At 39.2% G+C, this 22,555-nt stretch overlaps 1 protein-coding gene across 1 annotated transcript in view; it reads left to right on the plus strand.

Moving 5' to 3' along the window:
* stk17a (serine/threonine kinase 17a) overlaps positions 1-22,555 on the plus strand; it is a 37,091-nt gene that overhangs the window by 6,545 nt on the left and 7,991 nt on the right. The window contains exon 2 of the mRNA XM_039666413.2: positions 9,611-9,823. Within this exon, the coding sequence (XP_039522347.1) occupies positions 9,611-9,823 (213 nt within the window). The remainder of the gene's footprint in view (positions 1-9,610; positions 9,824-22,555) is intronic.

Here is a 22,555-nt window from a genome sequence, read left to right on the forward strand (position 1 = left end):
GTGTGTGTGTGTGTTGTTTCTGTTCCCTATCTTTAAGAGCTTTTGCTCCTGTACGAGTGGGTGCTGATGCTAATTACCAGCGCCCTCTCTAGGTGTGTGTGTGTGTGTGTGTGTTAGCGGCTCCGATTACCTCACACGCGTGCACTGAAAATTTAAAAAACGTTTAGCTTTTTATGTTCAAAGATGGAGAGACTCAAGAACAAGTGACATGTAGACGCAACAGGACATTTCTGAATGGTTAGTTGATGTGGAGTTAATCGTCTAGTCATTGATTAGCATATTAAATTGTCCCGGGGGCGGGGTTTATGTAAATGTTAGGGTGTGTGATGTCACTAACCCGGGAGGAATGTTGTGTAGTTTCTGTCAGCCGTTTGTTGTAGTCCTTAAAGCCATTTCTGTTGAAGAAAACATCTCCCTTTGCTTTGAGCTTGGAGTTTCGTAACTTTGCAGATGTTGTTTATGCTCAAACAGCAACATAGAGCCCGACCGATAAAGGATTTTGAAGGCCGATAGCGATACAAATATTTTTGGGTTTTAAAATCCGATATATCGGCCGATATTTTTTTTTTATTATTATATATTGTTGGATTTCACACACGTGTAAAAGAAAAACTAACTTTTCTGCACGGGATACGTTTGATACTTTTTCTCTATGTCTAAATGTTCACTCCTCGCAAGTCTAACTTGCATTTTACAATGCAGGGACTGTAACTAGAGATATGCGAGTTATAAATACAGTAATCATTACTTTATTTTAGGCAGAAAAAGTTCATTGTGGTTTCCAAGCTCATTAATGTTAACGTTAGCGGTCTTCCACTGATGATAGTGGCATTAGCTAGCTTTGTGGTTAGCTAGTCTATGATGAGCCATAATTTGGCAATAGATAACATCATACTGCAAATTGTAAAACATACATTTTCAATATAACAGGCCGAGGAGAGATGATTGAAGCATGTTTCGTCCATTTTTATTTTATTTTTTAAATATTAATTTATCGGCCATTATGACTGCCGATACCGATATTTTGGAAAATGCCTAATATCGGCCGGCCGATATATCGGTCTGGCTCTACATTACACACTGACTAAACTTAAACATTTTAAATCCTAATCAGCCGCCCCTTTAATTCTGCCTTCAGAAACCAGCACGCCCCCAGAGTTTATTTGTTTATTTTTGTTTATTTTTAAGGATCCCATTAGCTAAAAGTCTGTACAGTCAGCTAATCTTCCTGGGGTCAATTCTAAAAATGTACATTACAACAACAACATTTCAATCATCACAGTTATCATATACACATTTCATATATATATACATACATACATAAAGACATACACATGTACATACAATCTTCTAATTTCAATTCATGACAAGGCGAAAAATACATTTACAATTATCATAATCAAGAAAAAAGAAAATATATAAAAACCTACATCAACACATAGCACCTTCTTTTAAATGACAGCTTATTACAAATCTGACGAACTTCAATGGGAATGTTACACTGGAACTGGTGTTTGCTGAAGTGCACACTTGCTCATAAAGTGGCGCTGCCCTCATATAACACATGCATTAGGTGAAGTGTAGCATGACAGAAAGTACACGGGGAAAAGCAGTTCGTTTGCTCCTTTGAGGACTGTAAAGTATGAAGCCGAGACGTCATTAATGGAGCTAATGTCTTTCACAGCACAGTCCATCCCAGATTTACCATGCTTTAACAAAACAATCCCTTATGATGAGAAGTGATGTTACTGATGTAAATAAAGCAACCACGTTATGGAAACGTTATGGAAAGCAAACACTATGCAGAGACGAGGGCTGCACTGAAGACAAAACAGCATTTGTTATATGTATTGTGATATAAAGCACCTAATACTCAATCACAACACACTGCTCCAGCCGACCAATCAGAGCACAGTGTGCTTTCAGGAGGAGGGGCTTCATAGAGACAGGGCGTTATTGACAGACTGGGAAGAGAGGAGCCGCAACAATGGAGAATATGAGGAGGATAATCATGAAACCTGCTCTAGGAGAGCCTGAAAACTACATCAAGACTTTAAATAATGCAGGGATTCTCATCAGATAACTTGAATAGCTTTATTTTATCTATCTTGAATGATTGTTGATTTTGTTGAAAATAAAAATAGGCAAATTTTTTGAGACTTTTTTGAGTGTGAACTACTATAATACGGTTGTTAACCTCACACTCTTTACTAGAACTAACTCCAAACTCGTTCAGCATTCGCAGAAAGTGAACAAAGTAAGGTTCTGTAGAGGAAGCGTTGTTGATGTACTTTCATTCTTAATCCGTGATGTCACCGTCTAGTAAACAAAGGCTCAGAGACTCGAGAGGATTAAGGTATTTACCTCAGATTGCCCATGTTGTGCTCTTCCTCTACAGATTATACCAAATATCCAAGTTCAAAGTCATATTACCCTTAAAGTCGCCATGTAATCAAAGTTAACCATTCTTATTTTTTGGAATATTGCCATATTTATTATAAACAATTTATCTGTGCAGATCATTATTTTATTTTAAATTCATGTTCCTGGTAATGTTGAATGAGAATCAGTTCCTCTTCAGCATCTCTTCTCTGATTATGTGGGCGGGGCTATAACCTGTTACTCACATGAGATCAGCCAATAGGAAACCACAACCATCCAATCAGTTCCACACAGACACAATCAAGCCCCCCCACATGTGTTCTTGTTCCAGAAGCGATTCACTCAGATATGCATCACAATAAGCTAGTTATTGGGTCTCTTTCTTTGCAAATGTTAATCTTAAATCTTATTCATATGTCCAGATGGTCTTTGGTGTGTGTTTTTGTGTCGTCTGCCCTCTTATAACTGGAAAATTGTGATTTGTATCTTAAGAAGACTTGAAGTGCAGATTGTACATGCATATAGTTGAACTTTTTGTGTATTTTCTGAATTGGGGGAGTATTCTCTTACACTATTGCCATCCATCTTTGTCATTTTACACATTGTCCAGATAAATAGATAATGGGTTTTCTAAGAATTTGCGTGACTCATGACATGTGATTTAAAGGAGTCGTTCACTTTTAAAAAAACTTTTGCTTATAATTTATTCAGCCCCATGTCATTCAAGATGTCCATGTCTTTCTTTCTTCAGTCGAAAAGAAATTAAAGTTTTTGATGAAAACATTCCAGGATTTTCTCCATATAATGGACTTCAATGGGAACCAAACGGTTCAAGGTCCAAAAGACAGTTTCAGTGCAAACTGTTCAAAGGGCTTTAAACGATTCCAGACGATGAATAAGGGTCTTATCAAGTGAAACGATCGCTCATTTAATAAATAAATAACAAAGTTTAAGTTTTATAAGCTCAAATGGTCGTGTTGCTCTGTTCTGTGACGCACGTTTGTGACTCTCCTGTTCGAACTCATTCATCAAAATGAACGAATCTTTTTCCGAGTCATTTGGTTCATTCAACCGCATTCAACGAACGAATTGACTCGGAAAAAGATTCGTTCATTTTGATGAATTTTTGAAGTCATTTTGGTTCCCATTGAAGTCCATTAAATGGAGAAAAATCCTGGAATGTTTTTATCAAAAACCTTAATTTCTTTTCGACTGAAGAAAGAAAGACATGGACATCTTGGATGACATGCGGGTGAGTAAATTATCAGCAAAAGTTTATTCAAAAGTGAACTACTCCTTTAAATGTAAAATACTGTAATGCTTAACAAACAGCTCTGTGAATGTGATTGACATCGAGTGCACTGGAATGCATATCTTGAATTCAGTGTCTAGTTTTGTATGGTCAAAAGCATAAATGTAAACCCTGTTTTTTTGGACCAAGTATGAATAATGTTCACAGTTTCTCCATATCTTACAAGTTGGCCGACTGCGGGCCATATAAACCCTATTCTCACACAGACAGACCATCTGCTCTTGATACGGACGCTATTTCACATAAACCGTGACCCTGCCGTCAACCCTCGTCCCGCACACATGAAAGCCATTGAATTCGGGCTGTTTGTGCGAGTCCTCAGACTCTGGGAATGTCCTCATTTTAAAAGACACCAACGTCTCCAAATCCCAGTGTGCATCTCCAGCGCTTTCTGAATGCCATTCAATAATACAAGTCATATTTAACACAACATCTGCACCACATCATGGCGAGAGCGCGACCTGACTGGTAAAATTTCATTTGTAAACGATCCGCTCACGTCGTGAGCTGTTGTCACGATTAGTTACAGTCTCGTGCGACATGCAACCGAAGTATTGAAAGCCTTTGGCCTCAAAGCAGCAGCGGGGAAGGATGGGCTCCAAAGCGGCGAGCGGGCGACCGGAGGCCTCGGGGGTGCCAGGTATTATGTGAGGAGCTTAGAGTTTCTTTATCACTTTCCCCCCGTGGCATTGGTGTTTTTAAGAAGCCGGGCAGATTAACGCAACACCATGGTAATTGAGGGATGCCGAGCCGTGCAGTCAAGGGCAGCAAAAGCCTATTAGGTTTTCAAAGGAGCGGAAGGTCGTTAGTTTTTCTGAATCGGTCTCAATCGGAGTGGTTACGGCACTGTTGGGATTTTAATGAAGGCCCTGTGGATCAATCCGTCACGAATAGTTGCAGTCTTTGTTTGAAGGCTTAAAGAACTCCATTTTTATTATTAGTAGTCATGCATACCATCTACTAGAGCCAGACCGATATATCGGCAGACCGATATTAGGCATTTTCCAAACTATCGATATCGGCAGTTATAATGGCCGATAAATTAATATTTAAACAATAAAATTAAAACGGACGAAACACGTTTGAACCATGTCATGAGTGTTGGAGTTGTATAGTTTGTCCACCAGAGGGCGCTCTACACCGTCCCTGTTGGCAACACTCGTTGAGTTGGTCACGATGCTTGATTAACAATTAAAAGAACATCCCCATCAGTTCCCTTAACTCAAATAAGCATGACAAATTTTGTGAATATCATCTCCAGTTTAAAAAAAATAAATTAATTAATTAATAAAATATCGGATTTTAAAACCCAAAAATATTTGTATCGGTACCGGCCTTCAAAATCCTTTATCGGTCGGGCTCTACCATCTACCTATTAGTTAGGCAAGTGACTTATGATGTAGGGATGCATGACATACCATATAGGATATTGCATTGGATCTGATTTGCCAAAGGAGTTTGCTGAACATTACTCATACTTGGTCCAAAAAAGAGGGTTCAGATGCATCTATGCTTTCGACCAAACAAAACCAGACATTGAATTCAAGATCAAGACTATAGTTGTATCAGCATTCGAATGCACTCGATGTCACATTCACGTTTCTCAAGCGTACTGTACCTTTAAATCACATTGGGATGATGTCATCGATTCTTTGAGCTGTAAATTGCTACAGAAAACTCATTGTCGATTTGAAGAGTTCAGATGCAAAAGCCTCTAAATGCCATTTGAAATTTTCTTCTAAAATGACCATTTTTATCAAGCTTGTATATTTAAGTTCAGTAATTTCACTTAAATGACAATTAATAGGTAATCTTCATTGCCATTTAAGTGAAATCAATTTCAAAAAATTTCAAATGGCACTTATAGGCTTTTGCATCTGAACTCTTCATTTGGACAATGTGTAAAAACAGTCATTTGCACTGGAGTTGTTACTGAGGTGGTGTGAGAAAAACAGGTTTTGTTTACATGCATATTAGTAACAGTCGGAATTAAAAAGTAGCTTGTAAACACATCAATCGGAATGATTTCATTGGTTTTAGATGGTTTTTGGTTGCATATCACATGGCCCAAATGACATTCAGTTCTGAGGCAAAGAACTGGTCTTGAAGAAACCCTTTACGGCGATGCTTAACTCTACACCCGGTTTTATTGGGACGGCCCAGAACAAGGACATTTTTCTTCGACTTACCCCATTAATCACCACATATTTTGAAGAAAGGAGGAAGGCAGTCCCAGCTGTGTGTTGTAAATCTCAGGAGATCTGGACTGAACGGCGATGGAAAATAAAGGAAAACTTCCTTTGATGGCTGAAACCCTTTCTGAACCCATGACTCTCACATGAGCCTGGTCAGTCCAACCATTTTGGTTCAGCCAGCCAATTAAAACATAAGAACAATACGTTTGCCTGTGTTGTTTTTTGTTTTTTTTTCTCATATGTCCATTGAGGTTTTTTCATGAGTTGCTTTGTTTCAGACAGTTGAATGTGACTGAATGTTGCTCATGTTTGCATGAAGTCGTCTTCGGTCCATTTCCACATTCCTGTATGGATTCGTGTTTGCTATCAGGATGCCTTTAGCAGATGGCAGGTGAGCTAGTCCAGCAGATGTTCTGCTGATCTTGCGTTTCTCCAGTGTCGGTCACAGTGAAAAGCGTGCAGGAATGCCTGTCCTTGGCAAACATCATGGGCCCTATCCGAAAAAGCAAGTGTTTTTTGCTAGTTTCAGCCCGACGCAATTTTTATTTTCACCTTTTCCGCCACATTGTTGAATTAGCAAATGCATTTGCACCCATGGTCTGAAAACAGTGTTGTGCAAGTTACTTCCAAACTGTAATACATTAGGTATTACTTGTTACTGTTATTTAAAAGTAATTCATTACCTTACAATATTACTGTCTCAGAATTGTAATGCGTTACATTACTCATGTATTACTTTTGAGTCACTTTCACCAAAAACACGACTCAGATCCACAAACCTACAAAATCGCGACACACCTCTTCCAACTCCAGCGTTATTCTCCTTACCGTCCAGATCCAATGCTGCCTTATCTTTAAATTAGGCTATTAGTATTATTTGAAGTTAACATTTGAAGTTAACCACAAAACTAGTTGAGGATAAATTATTTAAAATTGGGGAAGTCCAGCATTATGGACATGATGACATTTGCAGTCAAAACTTGAAATAAAAATTCTCAGAAAATACATGTATTGAAACGTATACAGGCTACTTCCTTAAAGGACTACAGACATTAGACAAATATCAGTCAATGTTTTATTTTTAATATTAAGGAAAAGACACACATTCATGCGTGACAAAAAAAATAGAAGGGAAAATATATTTTTTGTAATTCTGTTAATTACACTGCGCAAATCAGATGAGGAAGGGATGGCTCTGCAGTCTCCATAGAACTTAAAATATTCATTTTATTTTAGTTTTCGTGTTCGCATTTATGAGGAAAAAACAATGTTACTACAGACGCGACCGCTCTAAAAGACTGCTTTAAAACTTTCACATAGTCTGTTGCCTTTAAGAAGTAAAAGCAGACAATACACTGTAATACAACTGTAATACAAGCCTCACTGAACATGTAACGAGTAAAATATTACTGAAAATTGATTAGTAATGCCTTACACTACTGCGTTACAGCAAAAAGTAATCTATTACTTTTGTAATGCGTTACTCCCAACCCTGTCTGAGAACGATGTGTGTTCAGGCACGTTGTTATTTTGAGGAACTGAAATAAACTGAGCCGTTGACCAACAAAAACCTGGTCTAAGGTCGCGGGCGTAATATATATTTTTTTGTTATTTAAAGAGCGCATTAGTAATGTGCGCCTATAGGCAGGTCCACAATGTACACTCTGCTTATTACACACACAGCCGCACACAAGCATGCCACATATTAAAGATAAAAGGATTACGATGTAAACGATTATTATTGTGTACATAAGATATGGTGGAATCCGGCTTGTCCCGTAGATGATCTGCTTGCACTTTAACCACACACACACACACACACACCTTGTTGAAGAAAATAAAAGTGTTATGATTTGGCAGTGAGATTCTTCTAACGTGGGTTTTAGGGCCTGTGATGAGGGATGGGTCTTTTTGGAAACCTCACAAAAACAGACTGCCAATGTGGCACAAATCTCAACACACACACACACACACACACACACAAATCTCCACTCCCCGGGCTGTAGGGAACATGGTAGTTAGCTCAGTGGGGCGGTGTCGTCTCAAACTCGCAATATAACACTTTCCTCAAGAATCCTCTCGGCCGACATGTTCCCGTGTGTGTGTGTGTGTGTGTGTGTGTGTGTTGTTTTTCCTTCTCTTCCTCGTCGTCTGCCCCTGCATCTTCAAGTTCAGTGCTAAACTGGGACACAGAGGGACAGTTCGGGCTTTGGGATGATTTCATCCCGCAAATATGCCGGGGGACAAAGGCGCGGTGATAACAAGTGTGCCATCTTTAGATGTACCCGCTAACCCCTTTCACTGCCGCAAACCCGCGGCTCCGGGCCTTTCACCGCATCAAATGAAAAGAGGCCCTGAACAAAGTTGTTTTGTATGTGACCGTTTAATGGGATGCATGGAAATGTGATCTCTACTAGTATGTCAGACTGGTGGTGTAAAAGCTCATTTTTTAAAAAGTAGCAAATCGTATTCACACAGTGAATCATCGCAATATTCCTCATTATAATAATTAATGCGCAGAATAAAGGGGCGGGGCCTGGTTGAGTTAGTTAGTAGAGTGTTAAACTGGCGGTTATGGAAAGGGGCGGGGCATTTCTCAAAGCGCTCGACCAATCACAACACACAGCTCCAGCCGACCAATCAGAGCACAGTGTGGTTTTCAGGAGGAGGGGCTTTATGGAGACAGGAAGTAAACGGGTGTTTTCTCGTCCCTCGCTGCTTCACTACTGTAGTACGATTCATCGTTAAAGAAATCAACTGTCTAGTAAGTAAACTAGTCTAGTCTAGTAAACCGCTTCAACCGCTGGTCGACGTTTGTCGCTCGCATACACACCTCTACGATGCTGTTTGTTGGAACGATGGTTTCGGGAAAAGCGTTACTGACAAACTGTGAAGAGAGGAGCTGCAACAATAGAGAGCCTAAGTCCCGCCCCTTCCGGTCGACCACCATGGGACCTTATTTCGGAAAAATATTGTATGGTAGTCAATGGCGAGAGACAACAAATATTTTGATCTGGTTTGAATTGTGCCCTGAATTACACATATGATGTTTGTCAATTTAAAAGATACGTTTTAAAGTAAAGAAAGTCGCAGTTTGATGTAAAACCGTTGAGGTATAAGACTGTGAAAATACGTAATTACAAAAGACTACAAACCCCAAAGGCGCACATTTTCTCTCAATGAATGAAGCTAACTTTACTGAGGCTAACGTCTGTCATTGTTTCTACAGTCGTACGTTATAATCGTGTTTATAAACGAGTGTTTTGTACCAGACTGCACACACACGAGCAGCGGATCTCGTTTCGCTTCTGGGAGATGTAGTTCACAGAGCGATTTTCACATAAAACTACATGTTACTCTTCTGTTTTATGACAAACTGTGACGTTTTTGACTTTCAGAATTATCTTTTAAATTGACAAACATCATATGTGTAATTGAGGGCACAGTTCAGACGGAATAAAAAGATAAGTTGTCTTTCGCCATTGACAACCATTCATATTTTTTCCGAAATAAGGTCCCATGAGCCGGAAGCGGAGGGGCGGGACTTAGCCCCTCTATGGCAAATAAGGTGTTTTTTGAACATTTCAAGCATTAAAACCTGTTCTAGTCGAGACTTTGAAACTTTAATTGCCGATAATAACCCTGGTCTAAAGTCTGGCTACAGCATGAGGTATGCTAACCGCTAACAAACGTTCTTCCACTTGTTTTCTCTCGCTCTCAGGGGCAAGTTTGCTGTGGTGAGGAAATGTGTGGAGAAAAGCACCGGTAAAGAGTTTGCAGCGAAGTACATGAGGAAGAGGAGGAAGGGCCAAGACTGCAGGACCGAGATCATCCACGAGATCGCCGTCCTGGAGCTGGCGGGAGCCTGTCCTCGCGTCGTCAATCTGCACGAGGTCTACGAGATGGCCAGCGAGATGGTGCTCGTTCTGGAATAGTGAGTCAGCCTGAAGGCCCTCGCACACTCAAACTTTCATATTCGGCATTCAATGGCCTCTCAAAACGCGTGCTACGGATGCGAAAAACACATAAAATCAAACCCGATCCGAAATTTTTTGACTGGGCGAAATGTGATTGACAACGTGTGGTCGTATTTATGTTTTATTGTGCGAGATGTGCTCGGACCTTTAGTTTAAAACATCACTTTTATTAGTTTAACTGCCTATCACTAAAGGCTGGGATGAAGATATAGAGGACACACTCTTAATCAAACGTCATTTTAACAAACCAATATTGATTCTTACATTTTTAATGTTTATGCAGTTTGCATTTGATGCATGAATACAATTTCTAGACATAGTTGATAATTTTTTTATTACTTCTGATAAAAAGCAAAGTCTCAGCAATTGTGCAATTTAAAAGTTTGTGTACAACTCGTTTTTGTTTGGGTGTTTATTATTGTATCTAAATATAAATAGCAGTTGTTTTTAATTGTTTAGGGTGTTAATTTTACCCTTTGATATTATACTAATGTACCAAGTCAGAGGGTTTTCCTCTATAGTTTACATAATTTAGAGATTGTTTTTTTGTTTCTTAAGAAAAACTGCCATGATATATTTTGATTTGATTCAAAGATTGAAGAGTAAATTAAATCCTGAAATCACGTGTCACTCTACATTTAGACTCTCTCTCTCTCTTGTTATTCCAAACCCATATGATTTTCTTTCTTCTATTGAATGCAAAAGATGATGCAGAATATCCGAGCTGCTCTTTTACATATCTCTCAAATATCTCGTGCACTTGTATATTCAAACGTTTAAAACATAAGGATCTCTAATTTAGTCACCACATTAGTGATTTGTGCTGTAACTCAATCAGTACCACAGCCAGCATCAATATTGAGGTGAAATCCCATCCTATCCAATTAAGGAAGTGCAGAGCGACTGAGGATCAGTGGAGGCAAACGAGCAGTGGATTGAAATAAGAGACGGACCGAAGTACATGGAGAGAAAACAAGAGCGAGTGAAAAGCAAAGAGCACTAATCCACCTTTAAACCCTCCGAAGCGTTACTGAGCATGCCTGAGTGAGCAGTCGCTATTCCAGCAACGTTCAGCATCCACACACACACACACACACACACACTGGTGTTGTATGCATGTGCACTGGCATATTGGGTTTCCCTTGAAGCCAAATGCTGACATTGAACTTTGAACAAAGCGTTTCCGGGCTCCACCGTACAGCTGCTGTAGTCCTTCACCCACTTTACTGAACTCAATATCTGTTTGTGTGCTCACATTCAGCCCATATTTTCATCCTGTTGGTGGTCATATGAAGCAAATTTGATCTATAAAGGTCACGTTGATGGTTTATTTCATTTGGCATGAAGTGGGTCACACATTTCTGGCTTCCGCTCAACCATATCCTCTCTCTTCAGACCCAGACAATGAGCACAGATGGGGTTTAACTTGGTGTCTGTGGACATTTTGATCTGGAGTTTGATGGATTCATTGATTAATTAAATTTCATTAAGGCTCTGCACTCGTATCTCTCTATAGCCGGTTCACACTGTGCGATTTTGGATATCAAGTCTTTGTTTAGTTAGTTTGGCATGTTCACCGACAGCCGATTAATGCAATCAAATTTTATCTTAGGGCTGAACGATTATGGAAAATAATCTAATTGCGATTTTTTTTTTTTTTTTTTTTTTTTTTTTAACCAATATTGCGATTGCGATTTAAAAAAAGTTCTTTACCTTCTGTATTAGTCGACAAAGACAAGCAATAAATCATTGATTGTACAGTAGGGATGGGAATCTTTAGGCAGCTCATGATCCGATCTACTTTTTTTATTAATTAATCTTAATAACACTTAAAATATGTATTTAATTACATGTGTAAAAACACATACTTTAAACATATATACATATAAAAAGCATTTAATTAAACCAATTGCACGTTAAGAATTTTAAATAGGCTATATAAAATAATATATCTTCAAAATATAAAAGCTAGCAAATAAAGAAAAAAAAACAGCATTACAAGCAATAAATAAAGAGTGCTCTCAGTATTTAAATGTAGGCTGTGTGAATGTTTATCATTCAAGAGCTGGAGTGATTTCCCCTCAGTTTAGATATTATAAGCTGCATTCACACTAATGCACATATCTCTTGAAATTGTAAATGTGGTTTGTCCTGTTGGTTTAAGATATAACTGACCGTGTTTACATTAATTTCGCGTCATAAAAGCATTTCTAAATGCAAGTTTATGCACATTTAACCAATGAGTCGCTCACAGCCGCTCTTCACAAAGCACGCGTTAGTATTTTAAAATGAAAGCAGCCTTCTCAGTGATTTTCATAGTTTTAATATATAAGCCAACTGCATTCCAACAGACATAAATAATGCCTCTGTGAAGCATTTGTAAGGAAATTTCCCGCGGGAGAGAACGCGCACTGCAAGAGTAACGTTATAACATCCGGCAACTTTATGAAATAACGTTACTATGTTTCGGAAGGTTCGAGCGGTGTCGTGTGTGTGTGTGAGAGAGAGAGAGAGAGAGAGAGAGAGAGAGAGAATAGAAGCAAGCAGAATACGGTTCGTTTCTAAAGTACGCGCAGCGTCGTCACGCATCCGTGATTAAAAACTAAGCTCAGACTCGATTCTGAAATTCTCTGAATCGATCCAGGATTGTTGGGGAGAGAATAAATAACTAAATATCACATACATTAAAAATAAACTGTTCTTTTCTGAACGGCAGACCGCGTAGAGTGGCAAGTTGATGCTTGATCTTGCAGACTGCTCCCGCGTGTCACGTGACCAGTGTAATCGCAGCTCTTGCGATTACAAAATTGCGTTTCATCATATCGCGATTTTAACGCAAATGCAATTAATCGTTCAGCCCTATTTTATCTCTGACAAACTTTTGGCGTGTCGGAACATTCAAGACTCAGTCCTGCCAGACGTCAAATCGTCTTCATTTTTCAAGACTAGCCGTGATGCGAGTTGAATCACGACAGTATGTAAGCGTTTGCACTTTGGCATGGGAATATAATGCTAATCCTCGGACACGAAGTGCGTGGCTAATCGTCAGTGTTGGTTTGTTGCTGTGCATCTGCTTCTGTCCTGGTTGACCCCGTTCCCAGTGTCCGTGAATGGGCTGACCCTTGCAGTGGGGAGAGGGGTCAGCGCAGGAATGTTAATCTGCCCCTCCAAACACACAGAGCCCATAGAGTCTCCCAAACACGGACACCCAGAGACACCCAGAGCGTGTTTGATCATAGTTAACCATGACCATGATTGGTTTGCTCAAAAATTAGAATCACGAATAGACATTTGTCTTTACACTTACTGCACAAATCAAGAGAACATCAACTTGCATGGTTTATTTGACCTGAATATATTTATCATATAAATTAATGAAAATGTTGCAAGAAGCTTCCCCTAAAAGCTAAACCAGTGAAAATGCTAATATTTCCCCAAATTACGTTATCATTTTTTGTTAGGGAAATCACTGGTGATTCTGACGTCACAAACGACCTTGTAACCAATCAGATCTCTGGATCAGTGAGTGAGTGAGTGAGTGAGTGGAGGCGGGGCTCGTTTGCATATTCACAGAACCACGTATACTAAATTCAATTCGAGTTACAGTCAAGATATTTTTTTTTTTTCAATATTTTTGATCACCAAAATGACTGTCCACAGGGGGACTTTAAGAGAAAGGCTCTGATTTGGGAGTTTAAACACGAAAGATTGGTAGCAATGCAAGGTAGTGAACATTTAAACAGTTTATCGCAGACGAATATCACAGACGATTATCTTTAATTAATCAAGAGAAGCAGAAATCCGATGATGAGAAAGAGTTGATGATTTTGCAGCACGCCTGAACATATTTACGGGTTTGCTGGAAAACCCCGATCCCAGATCGATATCCCCGGCTCTGTTGTACGGATGGGCTCGCCTCGAGGAGATCTCACTCGACAGTGAATGGCATGTGCGCAGCTGGACTGAGTTCAGGCCCACACGGCCCTCCTTCACACAGCTGGATCCAAGCATGGGGGATTTCCAAATGCATCTGACAAAAAGCATTGTTAAAATCAATTGGGTTTTTTATACCACTTTTGCCAACATAGTTCAGAATTCATTGACTCGCATTACTGCATTCATTGCATGTATGACTACTTTTTACAGTTTGTTCATGCATTTAGAAAGCGAGACTGATGTTATAAGTGTAACTTGCGAAAGTGGTGTTTGCCATTGCACAAGTTATGACTTCACTCTGTAGGCCAAAACGCGGAAGTGAGTTAGCATTTTAGCACTACGGTTCCCTCGCTCTAAAGCCTATGGGATTTTTGAATGGGTTTTTGCTGAATCGCCTGAAATAAGGTCTGTGGTGAACAAAACCTCTAAATATTTTCACGTTTTGATCTATGACACAGAACACACAGTTATAACCTGCTTGTGTTTTTTTAAAACTTTATTGTGTCTGATTGTGTTTTTTTTAAAATCTTTATATAGCCTTCAAAATGTATACATTTTGGATTAACTTGTAAAGATTATCTTGCTAGACAAAACGTGTAAGGGTCACAACTCTTTGTTGAACACTCGTCTTATTTTTTGCGATTTTCCAAAAGTCTATGGGGAAAATCCATTGCGTTTCGACCGAGGGAACCCATGCGCCGCTAGCTTCCGGGTTGTCCTACAAAGTGACGTCATCACTTCGGCACTCTATTGCACACATTTCCAAAATCCAACAACTAAAGTAGATCTAAAGTACACATGCAAATGCTAATGTTTAACTCTTACTGTGCGTTCACACCGGACACGAATAGCGCGTCAAATTCGCGTCTACCGCGTCTAGTTTGACGCTCGACCACTTTGTGTTAATTCGCGCGTCAAGAGTGAAACTGACGCGGGTAAAAACAAAGGTTTGAAGCGAAGTAGATATGGAATGAATAACATTAAATACAAAATGAACATGTCTCATATATTGAAATAAAGTTTTGAGTGATAAAATATTTGCATTCTCGTGCATTAGAACCACACCAGGCGTTTAGTCATATTACAAAATAATTTATTGAAACATCCAGATCCTTCACCATGTGAGCAAGCAGCAGGCTCCTGATTGGTTAACGCGGCGCGAATTGATGCCAAAGTTTAGATGTTTCAACTCGTGGGGGCAGACGCAAACTCACGTCAAATGCGTGAATGCACAAATAGCACTAACTAAATCATTCGCGCTTGATGCGTCAGATGCTCAATTCGCGCGAACTTGACGTGCGAATGAGGCGTATTCGCGTCTACCGCGCCACAGGAATCTTTTACGTGCATAACGCGTACATTGACTTAACATTGAAATCATTCGTGCCTGATGCACTATTCGCGTCCGGTGTGTGAACGCACCATTAGTCTATCAAACATACTTAGTTTGATAGTGTGTGCACAAACACAGGTGGTCAACACATGCAATTAAAATGCCATCCTTATCCAGTATTTGCTATTTCTCTCTCAAAGTTATGACCGATAAAATGATTTCCCTCGTTTAACCTAGAGTTGTGTGTACAGTATAAATCGTTTTGGTGCACCTCACTCAAGCGTCTCCAGTAGAAGTTGTTCATCTCATCTGTTTATATATATATATATATATATATATATATATATATATATACAGTATATATATAGGTCAGTCAGTGTTGCCACCTTGCAGACAAACTAATCAGTGCAAAACAATTCAAGTCACATACGTGACCTGAGCACATAAACGAAGCACGGACCTTGCTACACGTGCACAGTATGCTGATGATGAAACGTGAGTTCATAGTGTCACATGTCCTTTTTTTTGTTGCATGGTTACAACCCTAGCAAATTTCATTAGTCAATACAAACCCATCCTATTAACAGCAAAGCTCAATAGAGTTTGTGATGCACGCGACACTGCAAAGCCTAGATTAGTCAAATTGCTGCCAAAATTGATATAAGTAACTGGAGCATTTGGTGTATGTGGAGCGAACATAACTGTGTCGAATTGGCAGGTCGACTCCAACCGCACACATGTGTCTGCTTTTGATTGGTTGTGTAGAGAAGCAACCCGAGTGTCCAGCCATTGCAAATTACAAGGTAGGGTTGCCAAAACGGGAAAGATCATATATTTTAAACCTGCTGAGGTTTAATCATCAAGCACCGATGAACTATGATAACCACGGCCTGTTTTAGACCACAGTTGTCCTCCTGATTGCCTTCATATGTTGCAGTAAATCTGCTTTGACCACATCTTACGAGCCCCCGGGGGGTCTGAGGGCCATTAGGCAGATAATAGATTACAACGGCAGATTAGCATCCTAAAACAACCTGCTGGTCAGGCAAATGCTCAACTTTGACCCCAATAACCAGGACAAGCTTTTTTTCCAGATGAATTCACAGGAGGTCTATGAACCTGTCCGAATAGGCCATGTTAGGTCATCTCGAGTGAGACCAAATGGATACGGACTTTTAGTAAACGGTGAAAACTAATTAGTCAGACTCAGTCTACAAAACTGTGCCAGTGACCCTGCTTTGTAGAGATAGTTGTGTTGCCTGGGAAGGATTATGTTCTTTTTGGTTCCAGTATTAGTATTTAAACCTCCTGTAGCCCGTATCGGGGGGAAAGACCCTGGGATGCTCACGGCCAAGTTCTCGCTCTCCCAAATACTTGACCAGTGATTTTGCTGTTTCAGTCAGAATTACACCGCCAGGTTCTGCTATAGTGTGATCCCGTGTTTACTCGAGTCTGACCTCGACGAAATGAACCGGAGATCATCATCAACATCGACCAATTATTGTATGTTTACCAGCCGACGCTTTCAAACTTAGATTCTTTGTCATTCTTCAATTTCGCTGGAAGTATATCAGGGCCTCAAGTTCACAAAGCTTATCTGAGTAAAGTGCCTGAAATGATCCCTTTTATCCCAGGCTATCCGCCATGATAATCGTACTCGTTTTAGTGCTCGTTCAATCGTGGGGAAGTAGAGCGTAATGCATTTCCCTCTTTCATGAGCAAGTGAAACCCAGAAAGAGCCAATTGTAATCAACAGATTTGTCCTTTCTTTCCGTCTTCCCTCGGGCGAGGGGTATTTCGGGGCACTGGGACAGTTTAAAGGAGGCGATTTGGTTTTGTGAGGGGGTCTGGCTGGAGAGATAGAGGGTTTATTCATTCATCTGTTGGGGCGAGACCGGGGATCCCGATGCGGCTCGGCTCAGGAACGTGGCCTCGTGGAGCGAGAGCTCCAGCTGGGGGTTCATTATGTCGATGCTTTCGGCTCCGGCACGTGAACAGCCGGACCATGGCCGTGAGCCCAGAGAGAGAGAGAGAGGGGGGGGGGTAACTACTCTATGGATTTAATCTCCAGAGCGAGGTTTGGGAAGACCTGCCTTCGGTGCTGGTTTAAGCAATCATTCATTCACCAATACATGCATCTACACCTGCTACAACATTTCTTACTCTTGGATTCTTATTATTTTCCATAAGGAGCTCAAGTGCTCCAAATATGAAACATTTAAGAGTGCATAAAGAACTTTGGGTGTGCAATGGAAATGTATCAAATCATTTGGGATACATGGAGAAGCAAGGAAATTATTGACTTATTTTGGTTACAAAACAAAAAGTCACTTGGTTTTTAAGAGGGGTGGGAATCTTTTGGTACCTCACGATTCAATTCAAATTGATCCTTGAGGTCAAGATTCCATTCAATATGTGCATACATTTTATTGTTTTGTTACTTTCCTTATTTGACAGTGGTAGATAGTTTAAGTCTTGAAGAAAAAAAATCCTACTATATTAAATGTATTTATTTTTCTTCCCATTTTAGTCAACTTAATATTATAAAACAAATGCCCTTTAAGCTGACTACAATCATAACATTGTAATAATGTTATGATTGTTAACACAACGTGGCATTCATTTTGTATTCTTACTTTTTTGAAAACTTCTAGTGTATAAAGAACTTTTGGGTGCACAAAGAAAATGTATCAAATTATTTGGGATACAAGGAGAAACAAGGAAATTATTGACTATTTATTTACATAAAAAATCGCTAGGTTTTTAATAGGGGTGGGAATCTTTTGGTACCTCACAATTCGATTCAAATTGATTCTTGTGGTCAAGATTCGATTCTAAATCAATTCTCGATTTTGAATCAAATTTCGATTCGATATGTGCATAGATAAATATACAAATTAAATAAACTTAAATTGGATCTCTTGAGTCACCTTATTGTGATTAATGTCTATAACTGTAACTTTTAGTACTGCAAAATTAAAGTGTAAAACTTAAGAATCTGCGAATCGATCGGTTGAAGATACAATCACAATTCATATATGAATCGTTTTGTTTTTTTCCCGCAACCCCAGATTTAAATATTTCTGCTTCAAAATGTATTTATTAAAATAGTTATGCATTATTATAAATGTTGCCAGATACGGTTTTTGTGGCCAACAATAACTAGAAAAGATTGCGTTCAAGTTCAGGGAAGGACGAGATTGGAACTGGCGAACGTTAAACGTAACTTTACCCACAAAATAAACATAAGAAACTAAATGGAAACAAAACGCCAACATGGTCTCATCACTCCTTCCAGAGTTCCTCCGTGGGACTCGAGACCGCAGTGGTTATTAACACTCGTTCCCTTCCCACGGCTCTCGGCCCCGCCCTGCTCGCCACTGGGGGACTTTAACTATAAACAAGCCTGACATACATCGAGACTCTTATTCTGAAATATCTTTACTACTCCTAGCTTTTCATTCAAACATTAGGGAGATACAATATGCACTCTAAAATAGTACAAACTGTAAAACCTGTCATAATTCATCACCAGTACATCATAAGCAATACTGGCATTAATGCGCAGTATTCATTAATTGTGAACTGATCTGAGTCTTTAATTTGATTAAGTTTAATCACATTAGGCCGTAATCCGATTCTGTTTTACAAAACCAAAATTTAAGAAATTTAAGAATTTAAAATGACATTGAAGACTTGTGTTATATAATTTAAGATCCTTAAGATACTTCAGTAACACTTTACAATAAGCTAGGTTCATTAGTTAACATTAGTTAATGAATTAACTAACATGAACTAACAATTAGCAGTAGATTTGTTACTGTATTTGTAAATCTTTGTTCATGTTAGGTAATAAAAATACAGTTGTTCATTGTTCGTTGTGAACATGTTAGTTCACAATAAAGTATTAGTAAATGTTGACATACAGTATTTATTAATCTTTGTTAATGTTAATACATGCAGTTCATTATTAGTTCATGTTAACTAATGAACCATACGAATTCAAACTGAATTCAATGCTTTTTAAAGATCTTTATTTGCACACTTTCCTAAACATTTTACAGTTCTTCAGACACACAACCTGAAAATTAGTCGTAAATGCGAGTAAAATTCTTGCACTGTTGAGTCCTGGATGGGTTGCAAACGTGTCTGAAGAACGAAGTCAAGAAGTCGGTGCTGGTTTTATTGGCCAGTGGAAAAACCTGAACAATGACAATAGCAAACCTCGACTTGTGTGTGTGTGTGGTGTAGAAATGAGCAGAAAATCAATGACGAATTGATTCTGGGATTCCACTGGCATTGATTCGTGAACATGTTGCATTATAGATGCCATATCATCTCGTCTAATTAGAAACGTCAGGAGGTTTTACTGCGTTTGACAGTAGAGACTCAGTTAGTTAGTCTGGTTGGTGTGTATGGTAGTGTGAACACAAATGTGCAATCTGTACATACTGAACATGACTATTAAACTAAAGCTGGTGTGTTAAACAGCTGCCGCTCGGACTCACTGTGGCATTTGCTTTAATAAATCAAGCATACTGTGATTCTGAGTCATTAATACAGTGTGAAAAGAGCCTCTAAGGTGAAAATAATGTTGTTTATGTGTGTATGTGGTGTTTTTAATATGCTTTAACACACACCATGTGTAAATTCCTCCTTAAAACTGCAGTGAACCAAAGACAGTCTCAAAAACACGGTTGGTTGGTAAAATAAATATGTTGTAAATTCAGATCAGAGCTTCTTCCGTGTCTGGGATGGATGTATTCCTGGGTCTATAAGGTAACAATAATATAATAAGTTAACTGTAAGAAGATAAGATTGTTTGGCTAAAATAAAATTTTGGTTTTGTCCATTCAAGGTACTTGCACTATATTGATTGGGTTAAATTGAATTGCATTACTAAAAAGAGACTTAAATACATTTTTCATTGACTGTCTTCCGTCGACTAAGACTAGAATAAAATATGTCATCAGTTTTCGTCGGCTAAAACTAGACTAGACTAAAAAGAGTATGAACTAAAACTAATAAAAACTAAAATGACTGCTTGACACAAAGACTAGACTAAAACCAAAATTAAAACAGGCCGCCAAAAACAACACTAGCTACAACAGCAGAAGACCCCACCGGGTACCACTCATCTCCACTACAAATAGGAGAAAGAGCCGACAATCTGCAAGAGCTCACCAAAATTGGCCAGTTGAAGACTGGAAAAATGTTGCCTGGTCTGATGAGTCTCGATTTCAGATGGTAGAGTCAGAATTTGGCGTAAACAGACTGAGAACATGGATCCATCATGCCTTGTTCCCACTGTTGGGCTGGTGGTGGTGGTGTAATGGTGTAATGGATGTTTTCTTGGCACACTTTAGGCCCCTTAGTGCCAATTGGGCATCGTTTAAATGCCACGGCCTACCTGAGCATTGTTTCTGCCCATGTCCATCCCTTTATGGCCACCATGTCCCCATCCTCTGATGGCTACTTCCAGCAGGATAATGCACCATGAATCATTTCAAACTGGTTTCTTGAACATGTAAATGAGTTGACTGTACTAAAATGGCTGCCACAGTCACCAGATCTCAACCCAATAGAGCATCTTTGGGATGTGGTGGAACGGGAGCTTCATCCCACAAATCTCCATCAACTGCAAGATGCTATCCTATCAATATGGGCCAACATTTCTGAAGAATGCTTTCAGCACCTTGTTGAATCAATGCCACGGAGAATTAAGGCAGTTCTGGAGGCGAAACACAGTATTAGTATGGTGTTCCTAATAATCCTTTAGGTGAGTGTGTATATATATATATATGTGTGTGTTAGTTGACTATAATACCCCTATAATGCACAGACTGTGGTAGAAATCCTCCAACAGCACACGCTGAAGCTCTTGGTAGTCAAGTGTACAATATGCTGTTTATATCTGCTGTTCTCACACAGTTCAGCTGTTTCCTCCTCCGCTCCCATCATGCGATCATCTGAGCCCAAATGGAGACTGACGCCTTGCCAAAAAGAATGTAGTGGGTGCGTCGAGTCCTTGAGGTGTGTGTGTGTGAAACCAGCGATGGGTCACACACTCACACACACCCTGAAGCTGCTGAGCTCTTCTGTTCTGGCCCTTCTCCCTTCGGTGTCAGAAACATTCATTTAGACCACATGTGGTGTGTGTCTGCGCTGATGTTACTGATGTTGCTCTTGCTATCATATGAATCCATTTTTATTATTATTATTATTTAAAGTGGTAGTAGTGGTAAGTAATAATATTAATAATGTGCAAATGTTGTATGGTAATATAAATTATTATTTAAATACTATAATTATTATTTAAATAATGATTTATATTAACATACACCATTAGCACATTATTTATATTACTAGTTATTACTACTACCACTGCTTTAAATAATAATAATTGCAATAATAATAAATGATTTAAAATTGTAGTAACAACACACAATATTATTATTATTATTATGTGCAAACGGTATATATATGGTAATATAATATTTAATTTTTATTCATATTTTACTACTATTTTAATAACAATATTAACAAAATAGTTATTGTTTTATTATAAATTATACTAATTAATAGTAATAAAGTGCAAAAATATGCATATACAATACAAGATTTTGTTGCTGGTATTAAATAGTATAATTAGTAGTAGTAATAATAGTGTAAACAGTTTATATTGTAATATATTACTATATTTTATTTTATTGTATTATTTTTGTTATTGTTTAATATCAATTTATATTTTATAAATATGTACCAGTCCGAGTCCTTGAGGTGTGTGTTTGAAACCAGCGATGGGTCACACACTCACACACACCCTGGAGCTGCTGAGCTCTAGCTAAGCTTTAATATGGATGGACAATTAATTGAAGTAATCATGGCCAGATTAATCGATTGTCAAAGCTAAATAAGCTGCTGACTGATATCGTGTGAGTTGGTCACAGCCTGATCAGCTGTTGTAAAGCTCTTCCTCCATGTAGCAGCGTCTCCCATCATCACATGGGTCTCTCTGAGTCTCTCGGGTCTCTCTGAGTCTCTCAGAGTCTCTCGGAGTCTCTCTGAGTCTCTCGGGTCTCTCAGAGTCTCTCTGAGTCTCTCGGAGTCTCTCTGAGTCTTTTGGGTCTCTCGGAGTCTCTCTGAGTCTCTCTGAGTCTCTCGGAGTCTCTCTGAGTCTCTCGGAGTCTCTCGGGTCTCTCTGAGTCTCTCGGGTCTCTTTGAGTCTCTCTGAGTCTCTCGGGTCTCTCTGAGTCTCTCTGAGTCTCTCGGGTCTCTCTGAGTCTCTCGGAGTCTCTCGGGTCTCTCTGAGTCTCTCGGAGTCTCTCGGGTCTCTCTGAGTCTCTCGGGTCTCTCTGAGTCTCTCTGAGTCTCTCGGAGTCTCTCGGGTCTCTCGGAGTCTCTCGGGTCTCTCTGAGTC

Source organism: Pimephales promelas, chromosome 22, assembly GCF_988280905.1.
Source record: "Pimephales promelas chromosome 22, fPimPro1.hap1.1, whole genome shotgun sequence".
Taxonomy (NCBI): Eukaryota; Metazoa; Chordata; class Actinopteri; order Cypriniformes; family Leuciscidae; genus Pimephales; species Pimephales promelas.